Here is a 13,836-nt window from a genome sequence, read left to right as displayed (position 1 = left end):
ATAGTTAAAAAATTATAAGAAATTGATGAGGGTTTCTAGTAAATAAATTGCACATCAATAGACAACTTTGGTTCCATCTTATGCTAAAATGTGACTTTGGATAACCCAAACTAGTTGGATCAAGATTTGCTAGTATATGGATTAGAAGTGGAGCTAGTCTCCTTTGATCATTTGTGGATAGGTGTGGGCACCGGTCAGGTTGACCAAAACTTGAACCCGAATCTAATCGCTGACCCCAAAACCTAAACCAAACCCAATTTGTCAAACCTGAACCCCACCCCGATCACCATCCTCGTATCCCCGTCCCCCCTGTCTTCGGCCCATCCTCATAAACTTCTTGTCTCAAACACATTTTATATCTTTGTCTTATATGTGAGTCAGGTTTGGAAAACCCATCTCTATAGGGGTTTGTTTTCTCATCTTGTCCTAGACCTATGGTGTGAAATTAGAAACTCGAACCCGAGTTTTTCGGGTCAGGTTGGGTTGGATTCCCCCTAAAACCCAACTAGAATACCCATCCCTATTAGTGGAAGAGTATTGAGACCTATTCACATGGAAGAACATGATTGATTCATTTTCTTATTGTAATTGAAAAGGATTAACCCCAATGCAAGTCCATGAACTAGCAAATCACATCCCAAACCATCTCTATCGGTTCCTCCAGGATCAGTAGAGACTAGCTTATGTTGATCCAAACCCTTTCATTCACATAAAAGAGTAGGGGTCAGATCTGCTAGTACATAAATACTAGCATTAAGACGGATGCTTCAATACAAGATCACTAGCATATGTCTGTCCCTCCAAGACCAATAGGGACTAGCATATGTCGTGTCCATATGGTCTTAATCGACCAATAGGGTAAATAGGATCAGATTTGTTAGTATATAAACGCTAGTATTAAGACGGGTTTAATGTTTAAAGGTCATTAAATGCAAGACCATTAACTAGTAAATCCCATCCTAAACCCATCTTTGTCTGTCCCCTCCAAGACCAACCTGAATCCCGCAGTGATTTGACAACTGGGTCCCTCTGAAAGAGAGACATCACCTCATCATCCTGTGACTCCTCTTTGTCCCGGTCTCGCCGCAAGACGATATCCTCCCATCATCTTTCAATAGACTTCTTCGTTCTAAGATGAGTTTTAGCAGTGAGATCAACGATAACTAGACGACGTTTACCTAAACCTCATAAGGAAGAATGGTTCAAATCGATCAATAAGCATTACAGCTCATTCCGAACAATATGAGAGAGTTGGTTGCTAGGAAGAGTCAGCCTTCTCTTCTCTATCCAGCTCGAAATAGATTGATTTAGTTGCATCTCTTATTTGGGTTTCTGTGTGAAATCCTTTTCATCCACTACTACGCCATGTGATGTTGTCCGACTCTTTTAGAATTCAAAAGACGATTGAGCATGTGCAAAGCGGCTGAATTTATCACGCCCTGGACGTTGCCGTCCAAAATAAAGTCGAAATGGAGAAAATGGGAGCCCTGCATTAAATGGAGTTGGGCTCTTGATTTAGTGTAATTCAGAGGTCTGATTCGTGAAGAAGACTCGGAGAAACGAGACTCCGACAATGAACAGAAAACCAGCCGTCCTACGTTATGAGTAGCAAACCTGGCAAATTTGCTCATAATATTTTGCAGTAAATAAGATTTTATGTTTGTGGAGACATTCAGATGATCTTTAATAAACCGTCACTTTGTTTTTTCCTTTACTGTTTTGGAAAACAACTGGGAGTGGCCGAACAAGGTGACATGAATACAAAGGAGGAATTCAGGCCGCAAGAGCAGGAGTCCTGCATGCAGTTCTAGTGAGAAAGCAAAAATTATACGATTAGGCGTCTGAAAAATGTACGTGTTACGGATTTTAGTTGGTTGGCAGTTGAGAACTGTAATAATGGTTAGTACGTAGTCAGATTCAAAAAATGCGAAGCACAGGAGGCATGTATTGATTTCTTACGCGTATTTGGAGCTCTATAAAGAGACACCCGAAGCTGCATCGAAGAAACAAGCTTTCCTTCTTTTCCTTCTTTAGGCTTGCTGTCAGTTCTTGGAAAAATGGGTAGGCTTTTGAAGGCAATGCTCGTTTTGGGTGCACTCTTTGCAGTGTGGATGGCGGTGGTAGGAGTGGTGGAAGCTAGGCGGTTTGAAAAGGAGAGCTTTTTGGGTGGACATAGAGGTGGTGGACTCGGAGGTGGTGCAGGTGGTGGAGGAGGACTAGGAGGGGGAGCTGGAGGTGGCGGAGGACTAGGAGGGGGAGCTGGAGGCGGCGGAGGACTAGGGGCAGGAGGCGGTGGAGGACTAGGAGGGGGAGCTGGAGCAGGAGGCGGTGGAGGACTAGGAGGAGGAGCAGGAGGTGGAGCAGGGGGAGGACTTGGAGGAGGTGTCGGAGGTGGTGCAGGTGGAGGATTAGGTGGTGGAGCAGGAGGAGGGGCAGGTGGAGGATTTGGTGGTGGTGCAGGTGGAGGTGGTGGAGTGGGAGGAGGAGCTGGAGGAGGTGCGGGAGGTGGTGCAGGTGGAGGGTTTGGAGGAGGTGCAGGTGGAGGATTAGGTGGTGGAGGTGGGCTAGGGGGAGGAGCTGGAGGTGGAGCGGGAGGGGGAGCTGGAGGAGGATTTGGTGGCGGTGCCGGTGGTGGCGGTGGGCTAGGAGGAGGAGCTGGTGGTGGTGCAGGAGGTGGTTTTGGAGGTGGCACCGGTGGAGGACTCGGCGGGAGGGCCCCATGAAGAATGATCACTACTCAAGACTAGTTATCTATTATCCAGTAATTTAAGTTTGGTGTTATGCACTCGCATAGGCTGTAGTCCTTCTGAAAACAGAGTTTGTTTCCAAGCTGATAGTTTAAATTAGAATAAAATCTTTCTCCATTTCTTCTCAGGTGAATGCATCGTCTGGACTAAATTCTTGTCTCATCCATTTTGTAACTCTATTATTCTCACCGAACATCAACTCTTTAATTCTGTAGAACCCAATAACAGACGATAAAAGAGTTAATGTTTCAGCTCTGTTATCAATGTGGGATAGAAGGAGAACAAACAGATATCTTTTACCCTTCTTTCACCTCTTTGTAGCAAAACTTTAAGAAGAACAAGAGATTAATGTGTTGAAGCACTCACGTGAAGAGCTACCAAAGAGGCATAGACTCCATCCTTTACATTAATTAAAGCTTCATGTCTCCCTTTCTCTACGATTGCCCCATTTTTAACCACAGCAATCAGATCAGCACCTTTAATTGTAGATAACCGGTGAGCCACCACCATGGTCGTCCTGTTTTCCATAACTCGATCCAGAGCATCTTGAACGATTCTCTCAGACTCTGCATCAAGAGCGCTTGTTGCTTCATCCAGTAACAATATCTTTGGATCCTTAACAATGGCCCGAGCAATTGCTACTCTTTGCTTCTGTCCACCAGATAACTGGACACCTCTCTCACCCACTAATGTGTCATAACCCTGCAATTGTCATGATAAACCGATTAAGATTCATCTAAAAGCATTAAAGTGAAGAGAGGTAAAGTGACTCGTGACAACTCGTTCACAGTGATCGGACCTGTTGCAAGCTGCTAATGAACTTGTGTGCATTGGCAGATTCTGCTGCAGCTATAATCTCTGCTTCAGTTGCCTCTTCTTCCTTTCCATAGGCAATATTGGCACGAATTGCTTCATTGAAAAGAACAGGCTCCTGGCTCACTAGTCCCATTTGCTGCCTCAACCACCTCAGTTGAAACTTCTTGATTTCAATTCCATCTATCAGAATTTGGCCTGAATCAGGGTCATAGAATCTTTGCAACAATGAGATTGCAGTTGATTTCCCACTCCCACTTTCTCCCACCAGAGCAACAGTCTGCAATGAAGAGGAACTTTCAGAGGCTACTCCCATTTTAGTCAAATCCCTACATTTAACCAAAAAAATCTGAAGATTAAGCAGGCAAACGGATAAACTTTGTTACTTTGCCAGATCGAACAGCCAGGCAGAGGTCTTGGAAAATTTGAACGTCAGGTCTTGTGGGGTATTTAAAGCTAATATGTTGGAATTCTATATCACCCTTCACTTCTTGCAGTGTCAATCCTGAACTATCACCAGAATCTATTTTTGATTCACGATCAAGAATAGCAAATACAGACGAAGCAGCAGACTTTGCTTTTGTTGCATCAGGTGCAAGTGAACTCGACTGAGAAACTGCAAGAGCTGCCATGGTGAGAGCAAAGAAGACCTGCAAATTTCCAATGTAAGCTTACTTACGCTGAAAACCTCTGAGAATGTTATTTTTCCCAATACAAGCTTACTTACCCTAAAAACCTCTGAGAATGTTATTTTTCCATCCTCCACAAGACGGGCACCAGCATAGAAACTAGCACCGTAGACCCCAAACAAAAGAAAGAAGGAAAGGCCATATCCAATACCACTAATCAGACCTTGCTTTATCCCTGTCTGTAAGGGGCCTTCACATTTCTTTTTGTAGAGGTTCATTACTTTGTCCTCTGCACAGAAGGAGGCTACAGTTCTTATACTCCCTACTGCATCATTAGCAACTTGACTTGCATCCTCATACATTTTCTGCAATAATTTCATGTTCCCCAGTTCATAAGGAATCTTTAGCTATCAAAGAAGCTTATAATATCGAGTATTTAAGTGACAGAATTTTGAAATCACAAAGAAAGGTAGTCAAGGAAACTTTTTTTGCTTATAGAACCAAACCTTTGCATCAGCACTGAATCCTTGCATAAACTTCATGTGCGCCCACCCACTTACACCTACCAGAGGCAACATGGCCAAGACAATCAAAGCCAGATGCCAACTAGCCTGGAAAGCAATAACCAGACCAGCAATTAAAGCGGCAGTATTCTGAACAACAAGTGCAAGAGTATCTCCAACCAAACTGCGAACACCAGCAGCATCAGAAGAAAGCCTTGCTCCAATGGCTCCACTTGAGTTGTCTGGGTTATCAAACCACGCAATCTCCATGCGGACTACCTTCTCAAAACACATAGTTCTGATCCTTTTTATCAGACGGCAGCCAGCAATTGCGAAGAAATATGTTCTAGTAGGGGAAGCCACTAGAGATAACGTTGCCAGACCCACAAACATTAGCGACCAAAACCTTGAATCCTTACGAAGCTTCGAATGAGGCTCAAAAAATGTCTTGATTATGCTAGAAACTAGAATTCCAAAAACAGGTAGAATAACGCCATTAATGACTGCAGCTACAGAGCCAAGAAGTAGCACAGTGAGCTCAGGCTTGTTGAGAGTAGCCAACCGCAGAAGTGAGACTTCCTTTGTATTTTCAAATGGAGGATCGGCATCAGAAGTTGCTGCTGCAGTCTCTTCAATTGTGAGTCCAGTGGGTATGCCAAATGAGACTGAGAATGAGTGATGACGGCTGCTTCCAACACCCGATGACCCACGACTTATAGATCGAGGTAAAGACAAACGTCTGCTGGAATGCCTGCCAGATTCTGCTCTTATTTCGGACCTATCACTCTCAGCTGAAGTTTGCTGATGCTCTTGGTTAACTTCCTGGAGCCGTATTAGTTGATAGTAGGCTCCATTTTGATTTCTAATCAGCTCTGAGTGAGATCCTGATACAATTCAGTTCAGAAAGTCAGTTTAAATCTCTCAGTGTACTTTGAACTCAGATAAAATATCCTACGTTAGTTTACCTTTCTCAACAACAGATCCACGGTGGATAACAGCAATCATATCGGAATTTCTCACTGTACTCAATCTATGTGCAACAATGACCGTTGTTCGATTTACCATAACTCTGTCTAGGGCCTCCTGCACAATGTGCTCAGACTCAGCATCAAGAGCACTGGTGGCTTCATCCAGAAGAAGTATCCGCGGGTCCTTCAGAATTGCTCTGGCTATGGCTACTCTCTGTTTCTGGCCACCTGAGAGCTGAGTCCCGTGCTCACCCACCATTGTATCAAGTCCCTAAAAATTAAAATGAATGATATGAATTAAGTAAGAATCAAAGATTTAAGCTAAAATCATTTTAATTTAACAAAGAAATTCCGAAAGATTAAAACCTGTGGCATCTTGTCTATGAATTTAGCAGCATTTGCAAGTTCAGCTGCAGCCTTAATTTCATCTGGAGTTGCTCTATCCTTGCCATAAGCTATATTATCCTTAATACTTGCAGCAAACAAGACAGGCTCTTGACTGACAAGCCCAAATTTCTCTCTGATCCATCGTAGCTGAAACCCTTTAAGATTGAATCCATCAATTAGTACTTCTCCAGCTTGGGGATCATAAAACCTTTCTACAAGACTAATCACAGTTGATTTTCCACTTCCACTCTCTCCAACCAAAGCAGCAGTTGTACCATGGGCTATAGAGAGAGAAAAACCAGTAAATATGGGTTCATTGGGTCTGGCAGGGTAACTGAAATAAACATCTCTTAACTCTATATCGCCTTTAATATCTTCCAAAGTAAGTCCACTTGAATCATATGCATCTATCTCTGGCTTCCTCTGGATTGTTTCAAACATTTTGTAAGCCGCAGCTTGTCCAGCTGCAAACGCACTAAGGGATGGAGATGTCTGGCCTAGACTCCTGATCAAGCACACAGACATGGACAGTGGTTCAACAGAAAAGCCATTCAGAATGATAAATGAAATTTCTAAAATTAACTAGTTTATGTACATACATGGAGCCAGTCAAGATTGCAACAATAATATTAATCACATCACCACCACTGTAACCTTCATTTATTATCATCCTTGAACCATACCACACAGCCAGAGCATAACTGGAGTACATGACAAACATGACTGCCCCAAAACCTAGTCCTGATACCAAGCCCTCATAAACACTGGATCTATAAGCAGTTTTTAGGGATTTTTCATACTTATCAATAGCTAGCTTCTCGCCAGTAAATGATGCTACCTGAGATCAAATTATGAGTCATGAGCATTATTTGAAAGTTGAAATATAGATCATTCAAGGCTTCCATATGAAAACTACCAAAGGAATTGCAGAGAGTTTTTAAGTAGGTATCTCACAGTTCTAATTGCTCCAATTGTCTGTTCTACCACAACACCTGCTTCAGAATAAGCTGTTTGTCCACGAGAAGCCATTTTTGTGATTAAGATAGACATGACAGCTCCGGAAATCACAAGAGGAGGAATGGCGGAGAGCATGACAAGGGTAAGGAGCCATCCTCGAACAAATGCAACTATAAAGCCTCCAAAAAAGGTCGCTACCAGTTGAATGAACTTACCCACCTGAGTAAGAGAATAAAAATTTTCACTGTAAGCAACAAAGGTCCTCAGAGGGCCAGCTTATTCCATACTATTTTGCTTCTAGTTTAACTAAATCTTCTTAGATTCAAAGGAATCACTGAGAGGCTACATATACCACTCCAAAAGACTTAATTGGGGCAAAAGAATTTGCTGGAAGAGAAGAATGAAAAGCTTTCGTTACCTTCTCACCCATGGCATCTTGAATGAGGATAGTGTCCCCTGACATTCTCCCAACAACTTCTCCCGTGCTAGTTTCTTTATCAAAGAAAGCAACATCTTGTCTCAATATGGTTTTCAGGTATAAGGCTCTTATCCTAGCTGCCTGTCTCTCGCCGGTAACTACCCAACAAGCCACCTCTGTCAGAAAACAAACAGAATTTCACCATCTGGTTTCTTTAACACAGGATATACGAGAACTGAATTAGTAAGAAAGATGCAATTCTTACGCAAGAATGAGGCGATTCCAGATCCCACAGCCAAATAAACATACCTGAGAGATACCTGAGGAGATAATAATCAAAATGAATAAGCAATGTAATTTGAAATAAACAACGATACAGAAAATTTCAAGGTGCCTTATTTTATTAAAATCTCTCGAATGAAAATTCAGAAGTAGAATTTGCGAGGTGACCATAAACGACTTTATGGCAATCTTACCTTGGAAACTTCATGAACGACTTTATGGCGATCCACAGTCTTCCCAAAAGAATCAACTAACTGTCCAAAGAGAATGGTCATAACAGGCATAGCCGCCCCATTTGCAATAGCAGCCAGAGTGCCCACAATCATCAAAGCAATATCAGTAGAGTCGGCGAAGGAGAAAAGCTTGTAAAGTGGAATGCTGTTTTTCTTCTCTTTGATTACTTCACTCTGTTCGAATTCTACTTTGTCATCAATTGTCTCAGGGCTTTTATCAGAAATTGGCCCTGCGGACGAGTTCGTGGAGCCGACGTGTCTATTGCTGTTATCCTCCTGCCCATTCTCTCCAGGCATGTTGGATGATTGAGTCATGCTCCTTTCTTCTCGTTCAATGCCGCGAAGTTGGCCAACAAGGTCTGAAATATTTGGGATCCGGAATCCGTTGGCCGTTATGCTTTATCTATGTCACAGTATCAGGTGCTAATGGTTGATTGAACTTGTAGAAGAAGATGCACTAACGAGGCACAGACTGCAAGACGACAGACAGCTATAAGTAAGGAAATCAGATTTAAAACTGCCCACAATAGCGACGAACCAGAGTTAAGTTCTTAAGCTTGGCCAGATAAAGAAAATTCAGTTCAAATTCCTCTTGAATCCATATGCAGCTTGTAACAAATAAAATTATGATTGATATTTAGTTGCACATAGAAGCTCCGCAAAAGAGAGGATGAAGATTTACAGAAAAGGCAAAAAATAAACAAACGAGCTCTTCTTCTACAGAAGCACATAGATAGTTCTTCCTTCAGTGCACAAGGCAAAACCCAGTAGGCTCGAAACTGAAGAGACTACAGAACTTCTATCTACGTATACAGTAGAAAACAGCAATATGCGCAACTAATATCAGCGTTTGTTTCCTTTCCTGGTGAGAAAATAAGGATCCTCTGACCAAAAAATATCCACCTGATGCAACATAAAGAGTCAAGAAATTACAAAACAATAAGAACAGTAGTAACAGTTTAACTTCGTCTCCCACACTAAGACCTTTCAGGTAATGGGTTTTGAAATCTTTTCTCACTCATCCAAGGGGACTGGAACAACGTAATGAGAATATAAATCACCCCATACTTAACCACTACGCGTCGCGATCATGAATTTTCTTTTTTTTTTTTTTGGCAGATGCTCGGGCGGTCGAGTATTCCATCAGTAGGTGACATGCCCGCCGGTCAAAGATCGATCTGCTCGTCCACTAGCGAAGTTACATGCATCTCCGTGTCTCATTCTCCGTTCGTGTCTCGCGTTCTAAAATCTTGAACTCGCGAAGCTTCCCTGAAATGACTGACACACCCTCGAAGGTTTAGCTCTGACGTCTGCATCGTGTTTTTTTAATTTTGCTTGCGTTCCAGCAGTGTCTCTTCTTTCCCCTCAACATAAGATTTAAGAAACCATTAAAAATGGCATAATTATATTAGTTTGATTCTTTTTAGTCTACTGAAATCTTTGTAATATCAGAGGCTCTTTGTAATCGATGTTGGTTTCTCGATCAGATTAAAAACGAACGTGGGATTCGGTGAGCTCTCATGCGCAGTCGCGGTTTATCCATCAATCACACGGCTAGTTAATTTTCAGATTATCACTCTCCTTCGATCCTTTTCTACCGGTGGTAGTCTTAAGCATAGACGTAAGGAGGCTTTATTTTAAAGTTCAGAATGGAAGAGATCTATGATGAATCGGTGGAGTAGGCTAAAGGACTGCACCCAAAACGAGGATTCATTGTTACTAATTAAAGCTTAAAGCTACATTTTATAATTATGTTGTCATGACGTTGCTGGTAATAAGGAAGATGCTAATTGAAAAAATTAAATACTGGCTCAAGAAATTAGAGAAGCAGATGAGACTTTCCCTTCATTTATAGGTAACAAAATCTTTCTTTATTCCTACACTTTCCATTTTTGCACAAACACCCAGAGCCTCTTGAAACCTCCCAAGCTTGGCGTATATTGAAACCAGTGTATTATACGAGACCCTGTCCAGTCCAATCCCTGCATACTTCATCTTCTTGAACAAATTTAAAGGTTCATCCAGTCTCCCAGCTTTGGCAAATCTGTCGATAACAGTACTGTAAGTGACCACATTTGGCCCCACATTCCTCTCCGTCATCTCTGCCATGATCTCCAACTCACTACCAGCTCCCTGTACCCGAAAAAAGAACATCTTTATCTCCCCTTCAATGGCTTGGAAAGCCTGTAAAAAATAAATTTTGCTACAATCACTCCTCTAGTGGAACAGTTTCATGGTGGCTTCCTGAACTCTAGCCCCCTGGTTGGGTCTACCTCCACCCCCAGGACATGCGTGACCTTGTGCCTCCGTTGCCACTGTCACACCTTCGCTCAAACCTTCCCGTTGCGGTTGTTGAACCTTCTCGACCCCGATGTTAAGTTTCATGCTCGGCCCGGATCCTCGGTCCGGGGTTAAGTACCTATGTCTTTCGCTCCTGGCAGGTCGGTCTTTTGGGATGTATTAGCTAGGTACTTCAACATTTGGTATCAGAGCTGGTAGGTCGTGGTTTCGAATCCCCAAAGGGGGATGTCGACTCACACGACACGAGGGAGCATTGGAAACTAGCCGCTTGTGCCTCGCGTGAGGGGGCGTGTTAAGTTTCACGCTTGGCCTGGATCCTCAGTTTGGGGTTAAGTACCTATGTCTTCCGCTCCTGACAGGCCGGTCTTTTGGGATGTATTGGCTAGGTACTTCAACACCCGACAATGTCACATGTCGTCAGCTCCGTTGATCGTCCCCACCAGTTCTTGTCGGTGCTGCACCACGCCGGACTTTCCCCCACCCCTGCCCTGTGTTGTCTCTGCCACATCGTCGAATGGACGATATTTATTAGAAAGACAAGGTTAGTAGAGAGTGGATGGAAGAGGAAGAGAATATTACTTTTTAAGGCATTTTGGTTTCATTTATTTACCCAGTTAAGAACCGGGTAAATGGGTAAACATATATATGAAATAAAAATAAAAATTAATTAAATATATAACAAATTCTCAAAGCTTAAAATATGTAACAAAATGTTTACAATATTTAAATATAATAAAACATCATATAGTAACGTACATAACAAGGTCTTGTAAATAGGTATATAAGGAAATTATAATAATACCCTGACATAATTAGTAAATGGGTAAATAGGTATGAAATTATCCAATTTCTTTCCATTTAATAAATGATAAAATGGGTAAATAAGTAAAATTATTTAATTACATATATGGGTAAGATTTTTTGTTTCAGTTCTAATCCATGGCAGATAATACAATTAACACCTCTAATCTCCTGACTTTCTAGGTGTTATTTAGTGGTTTATTTAAGATACTTAAATAACATATTCTTATTGAAGTAATTATATTAATGCATTGTCGTTTTTGCAATATGTGTTTTATACTATTAATGGTTTTTTATTTAACTATTAACGATTTATGCATGTATATATTGTATTCCTATTTTTCGTTTCTTTCCTTTTACAACAATTTCACCTTTTTTATATTTTAAAATTTATTAATTTGTATATTTTAAATTTATTTACTCATTATTTATTGCATCTTCAGACGTATATATGTATTTTTTATTATTATTTTATTATTAGATACATATTTTATTTAGTTTTTTTAGAAAATATCATCCAATACAAAAAACCATTTGATGCGAAACATGTGAAACCTTATCTCAGTCGTCCGATCATGATCAATGGCTATCAGACAGATGCATGTAGACCGAGTCCTCCCTTTGAATGATATTGCGTACACTTGTTATTTAATCTAGATGTATATTTTTGTACATTTCGGTTTTTATATGTATATTTTTTGTTATATATTATTATATAATTTTTACGAGGAAAAAATTATGAAACGAAATCAATTATTTTTAGAAAACAGCTCTCCCTGCAAATTTTGAACTTTGAAAAAATTATAATAAAATTAATTAATTTTAAAAATAAACTCTCTTTATAAAAATCTAAATTTCGTACACACACATATTAAAATTTTACTAACAAAATGTAATTATTGTAGGTAGAACTAAAGGATTAGCTCATGTCAAAAATTTACTAACAAAATGTAATTGTTGTAGGTAGGGGTGGCTTCGAACCGAGCCGGTTCGTGAGCCGGCTCGGTTCGATTCGTCATTTAATGAGCTCGAGCACCGAAATCGGCTCGTTTACCTTAACGAGCCGAGCTCGACCGAAGCTAGGTTCGGTTCGTCGGCTCGCGAGCCGGTTCGAAATGAGTCGGATCGGTATGACTCGGTAACGGGTCGCGAGTGAGCGGGGGAGCGGGAGCGAAAGCGAGGGGGGGAAAAAATTTTCCTCCCCCCTCGTCACCGCTGATCCCTCCCATCGGTTGTTGTCGCCGCCTCTACCGCCGTCGTAGCTGTTCGCCGGCGTCTATACCGCCGTCGCTGCTTCTCACCGGCTGCCTCTGTGGCCGTCCGTTCGATTTTTTCCTCTCCTCGCCGTCGCCTCTGTTTCCGTCATCGCCGCTTCCGTCACGGCCGACTCTATTGTGGCCGTCATCCTCGACGATAGGTCCTCCCCGGCATCGTAACCCCCTTCCCTCCGCCTCTCGGCGGAAAACCAGAACAGGGGAGAAATAATCTCCCCCTTCCCTCGCGAGAAGATGATCTCGCACGTGCGAGATCATAAAATAAAAAAATAAAAAAAACTTTTTCCTTTGGAAAAAATTTAAAATAAATTTTATAGAAATAATTTTCTATAAACTATTAGTGTCTCATGTTTGTTTTTCTAATTGAATTTTTTTATTAAAAATCATATAATTTTCTAAGTAAGATTTTTCGTACCAAGATGGGGTAAAAAACTGTATAGAAAATTTTTGAATAAGTATTTAACAGTTGATGCTATAATACTTTTAGCATGAAGCAATTTTCATTGCAATTTTGTGTTTGATATTTTATTTAATTAAAAATTTATCGATAAGTATAATAATATATTAGATTGATTATTAATTTTTATTTATTTCCCTAGAAGAGACAATAAAAGGTCCATTTAACTTTCCTAAGAAAATTTTAAAATATTACTTTTAATTTTCTAATAAGTCACTAATAGTAATAAGATTTTATTTAAAGGTTTTTTTGGGAATATGTATCATAGGAAAAATATTTTTAGTTTTTCCTAGAATATAAATTTTTATCTAAGGGCACTAAGGACGCCATAACAAATTATGGCCAGATTCAAAAATTACAAAACAAGCTAGACAACAATTGGAGTAAAAAATATTAATATTGGTGCATTTTAATCCATTATTGAAATTCAATCCTGAACCGCCCCTATCATTATATTTTTTAAAAATGTATGCATAATTTTATATATAATTTATTCAAAGCCACCCCTATGTGCGAGATCATAAACAAGGAAAAAAAAAACTCTTTGTCCTTTCCTCATGGCTCTTAAATAACTTGAAAAGATATTTTAGTAGAAATACGTTTCTAAAGACTACTAGTGGTTTTTTCAATAAATGTTGAAAAGATATTTTTAATAGAAATATAGGGACCATTAGTGCCTCATATTTTTTCAAAATATTTTTCTAATTATAAATTCTTTTTAAAAAATCATATAATTTTCCAAGTAAGATTTTCTTGCCAAGATGGGTTAGAAAACCATATAGAAAAATTTTGAATAAGTATTTGACAGTTGATGATATAATACTTTGAGCATGAGGCAATTTTCATAGCAATTTTGTGTTTGACATTTTATGTAATTAAAAATTTATCGATAAGTATAATAATATATTAGATTAATTATTAATCTTTATTTATTTCCATAGAAAAGGCAATAAGAGGTCCATTTAACTTTCCTAAGAAAAATTTAAAATATTTCTTGTAATTTTCTAGTAAGTCTGTAATAGTAATAGGATTTTATTTAAAGGATTTATAGTTTTTATTTGGGTGA

General features: G+C 40.0%; 2 protein-coding genes across 2 annotated transcripts; one reads left to right on the top strand and one right to left on the bottom strand.

The window, feature by feature from the left end:
- The first annotated feature begins 2,057 nt into the window (after nucleotides 1–2,057).
- On the top strand, nucleotides 2,058–2,723 carry LOC137956752 (glycine-rich cell wall structural protein-like). The gene has a single exon (XM_068804356.1). The coding sequence runs from the start codon at nucleotides 2,058–2,060 to the stop codon at nucleotides 2,721–2,723; it is 666 nt and encodes a 221-aa protein (XP_068660457.1).
- A 369-nt stretch (nucleotides 2,724–3,092) lies between these two features.
- On the bottom strand, nucleotides 3,093–8,234 carry LOC137956747 (ABC transporter B family member 11-like). The gene is made up of 12 exons (XM_068804352.1): nucleotides 7,899–8,234; nucleotides 7,688–7,742; nucleotides 7,423–7,598; nucleotides 7,002–7,223; nucleotides 6,647–6,885; nucleotides 6,027–6,552; nucleotides 5,658–5,931; nucleotides 4,696–5,576; nucleotides 4,288–4,554; nucleotides 3,947–4,210; nucleotides 3,547–3,840; nucleotides 3,093–3,449 (listed from the first exon to the last, which is right to left on the bottom strand). Exons 1-12 carry the CDS (start codon nucleotides 8,232–8,234, stop codon nucleotides 3,093–3,095), a joined length of 3,891 nt encoding a protein of 1,296 aa, XP_068660453.1.
- Between the last annotated feature and the right edge of the window lie 5,602 nt (nucleotides 8,235–13,836).

The sequence above is a fragment of the Aristolochia californica genome, unplaced genomic scaffold (genome assembly GCF_029961685.1).
Source record: "Aristolochia californica isolate CCGP_79_NKW_82.1479 unplaced genomic scaffold, dmAriCali1.0.hap1 SCAF_2, whole genome shotgun sequence".
In the NCBI taxonomy this organism is placed as follows: Eukaryota; Viridiplantae; Streptophyta; class Magnoliopsida; order Piperales; family Aristolochiaceae; genus Aristolochia; species Aristolochia californica.
The sequence above is the reverse complement of the archived record's forward strand: the minus strand, read 5'-3'. Positions and strand labels throughout refer to the sequence as shown.

Coding starts and splice junctions, on each gene's coding strand:
- LOC137956752 (XM_068804356.1), top strand. CDS start 2,058: ATGGGTAGGCTTTTGAAGGCAATGCTCGTTTTGGGTGCACTCTTTGCA.
- LOC137956747 (XM_068804352.1), bottom strand. CDS start 8,234: ATGCCTGGAGAGAATGGGCAGGAGGATAACAGCAATAGACACGTCGGC. Junction 7,743..7,898: donor TCGTTCATGAAGTTTCCAAG/GTAAGATTGCCA, acceptor TTATCTCCTCAG/GTATCTCTCAGGTATGTTTA. Junction 6,886..7,001: donor CAATTGGAGCAATTAGAACT/GTGAGATACCTA, acceptor ATTTGATCTCAG/GTAGCATCATTTACTGGCGA.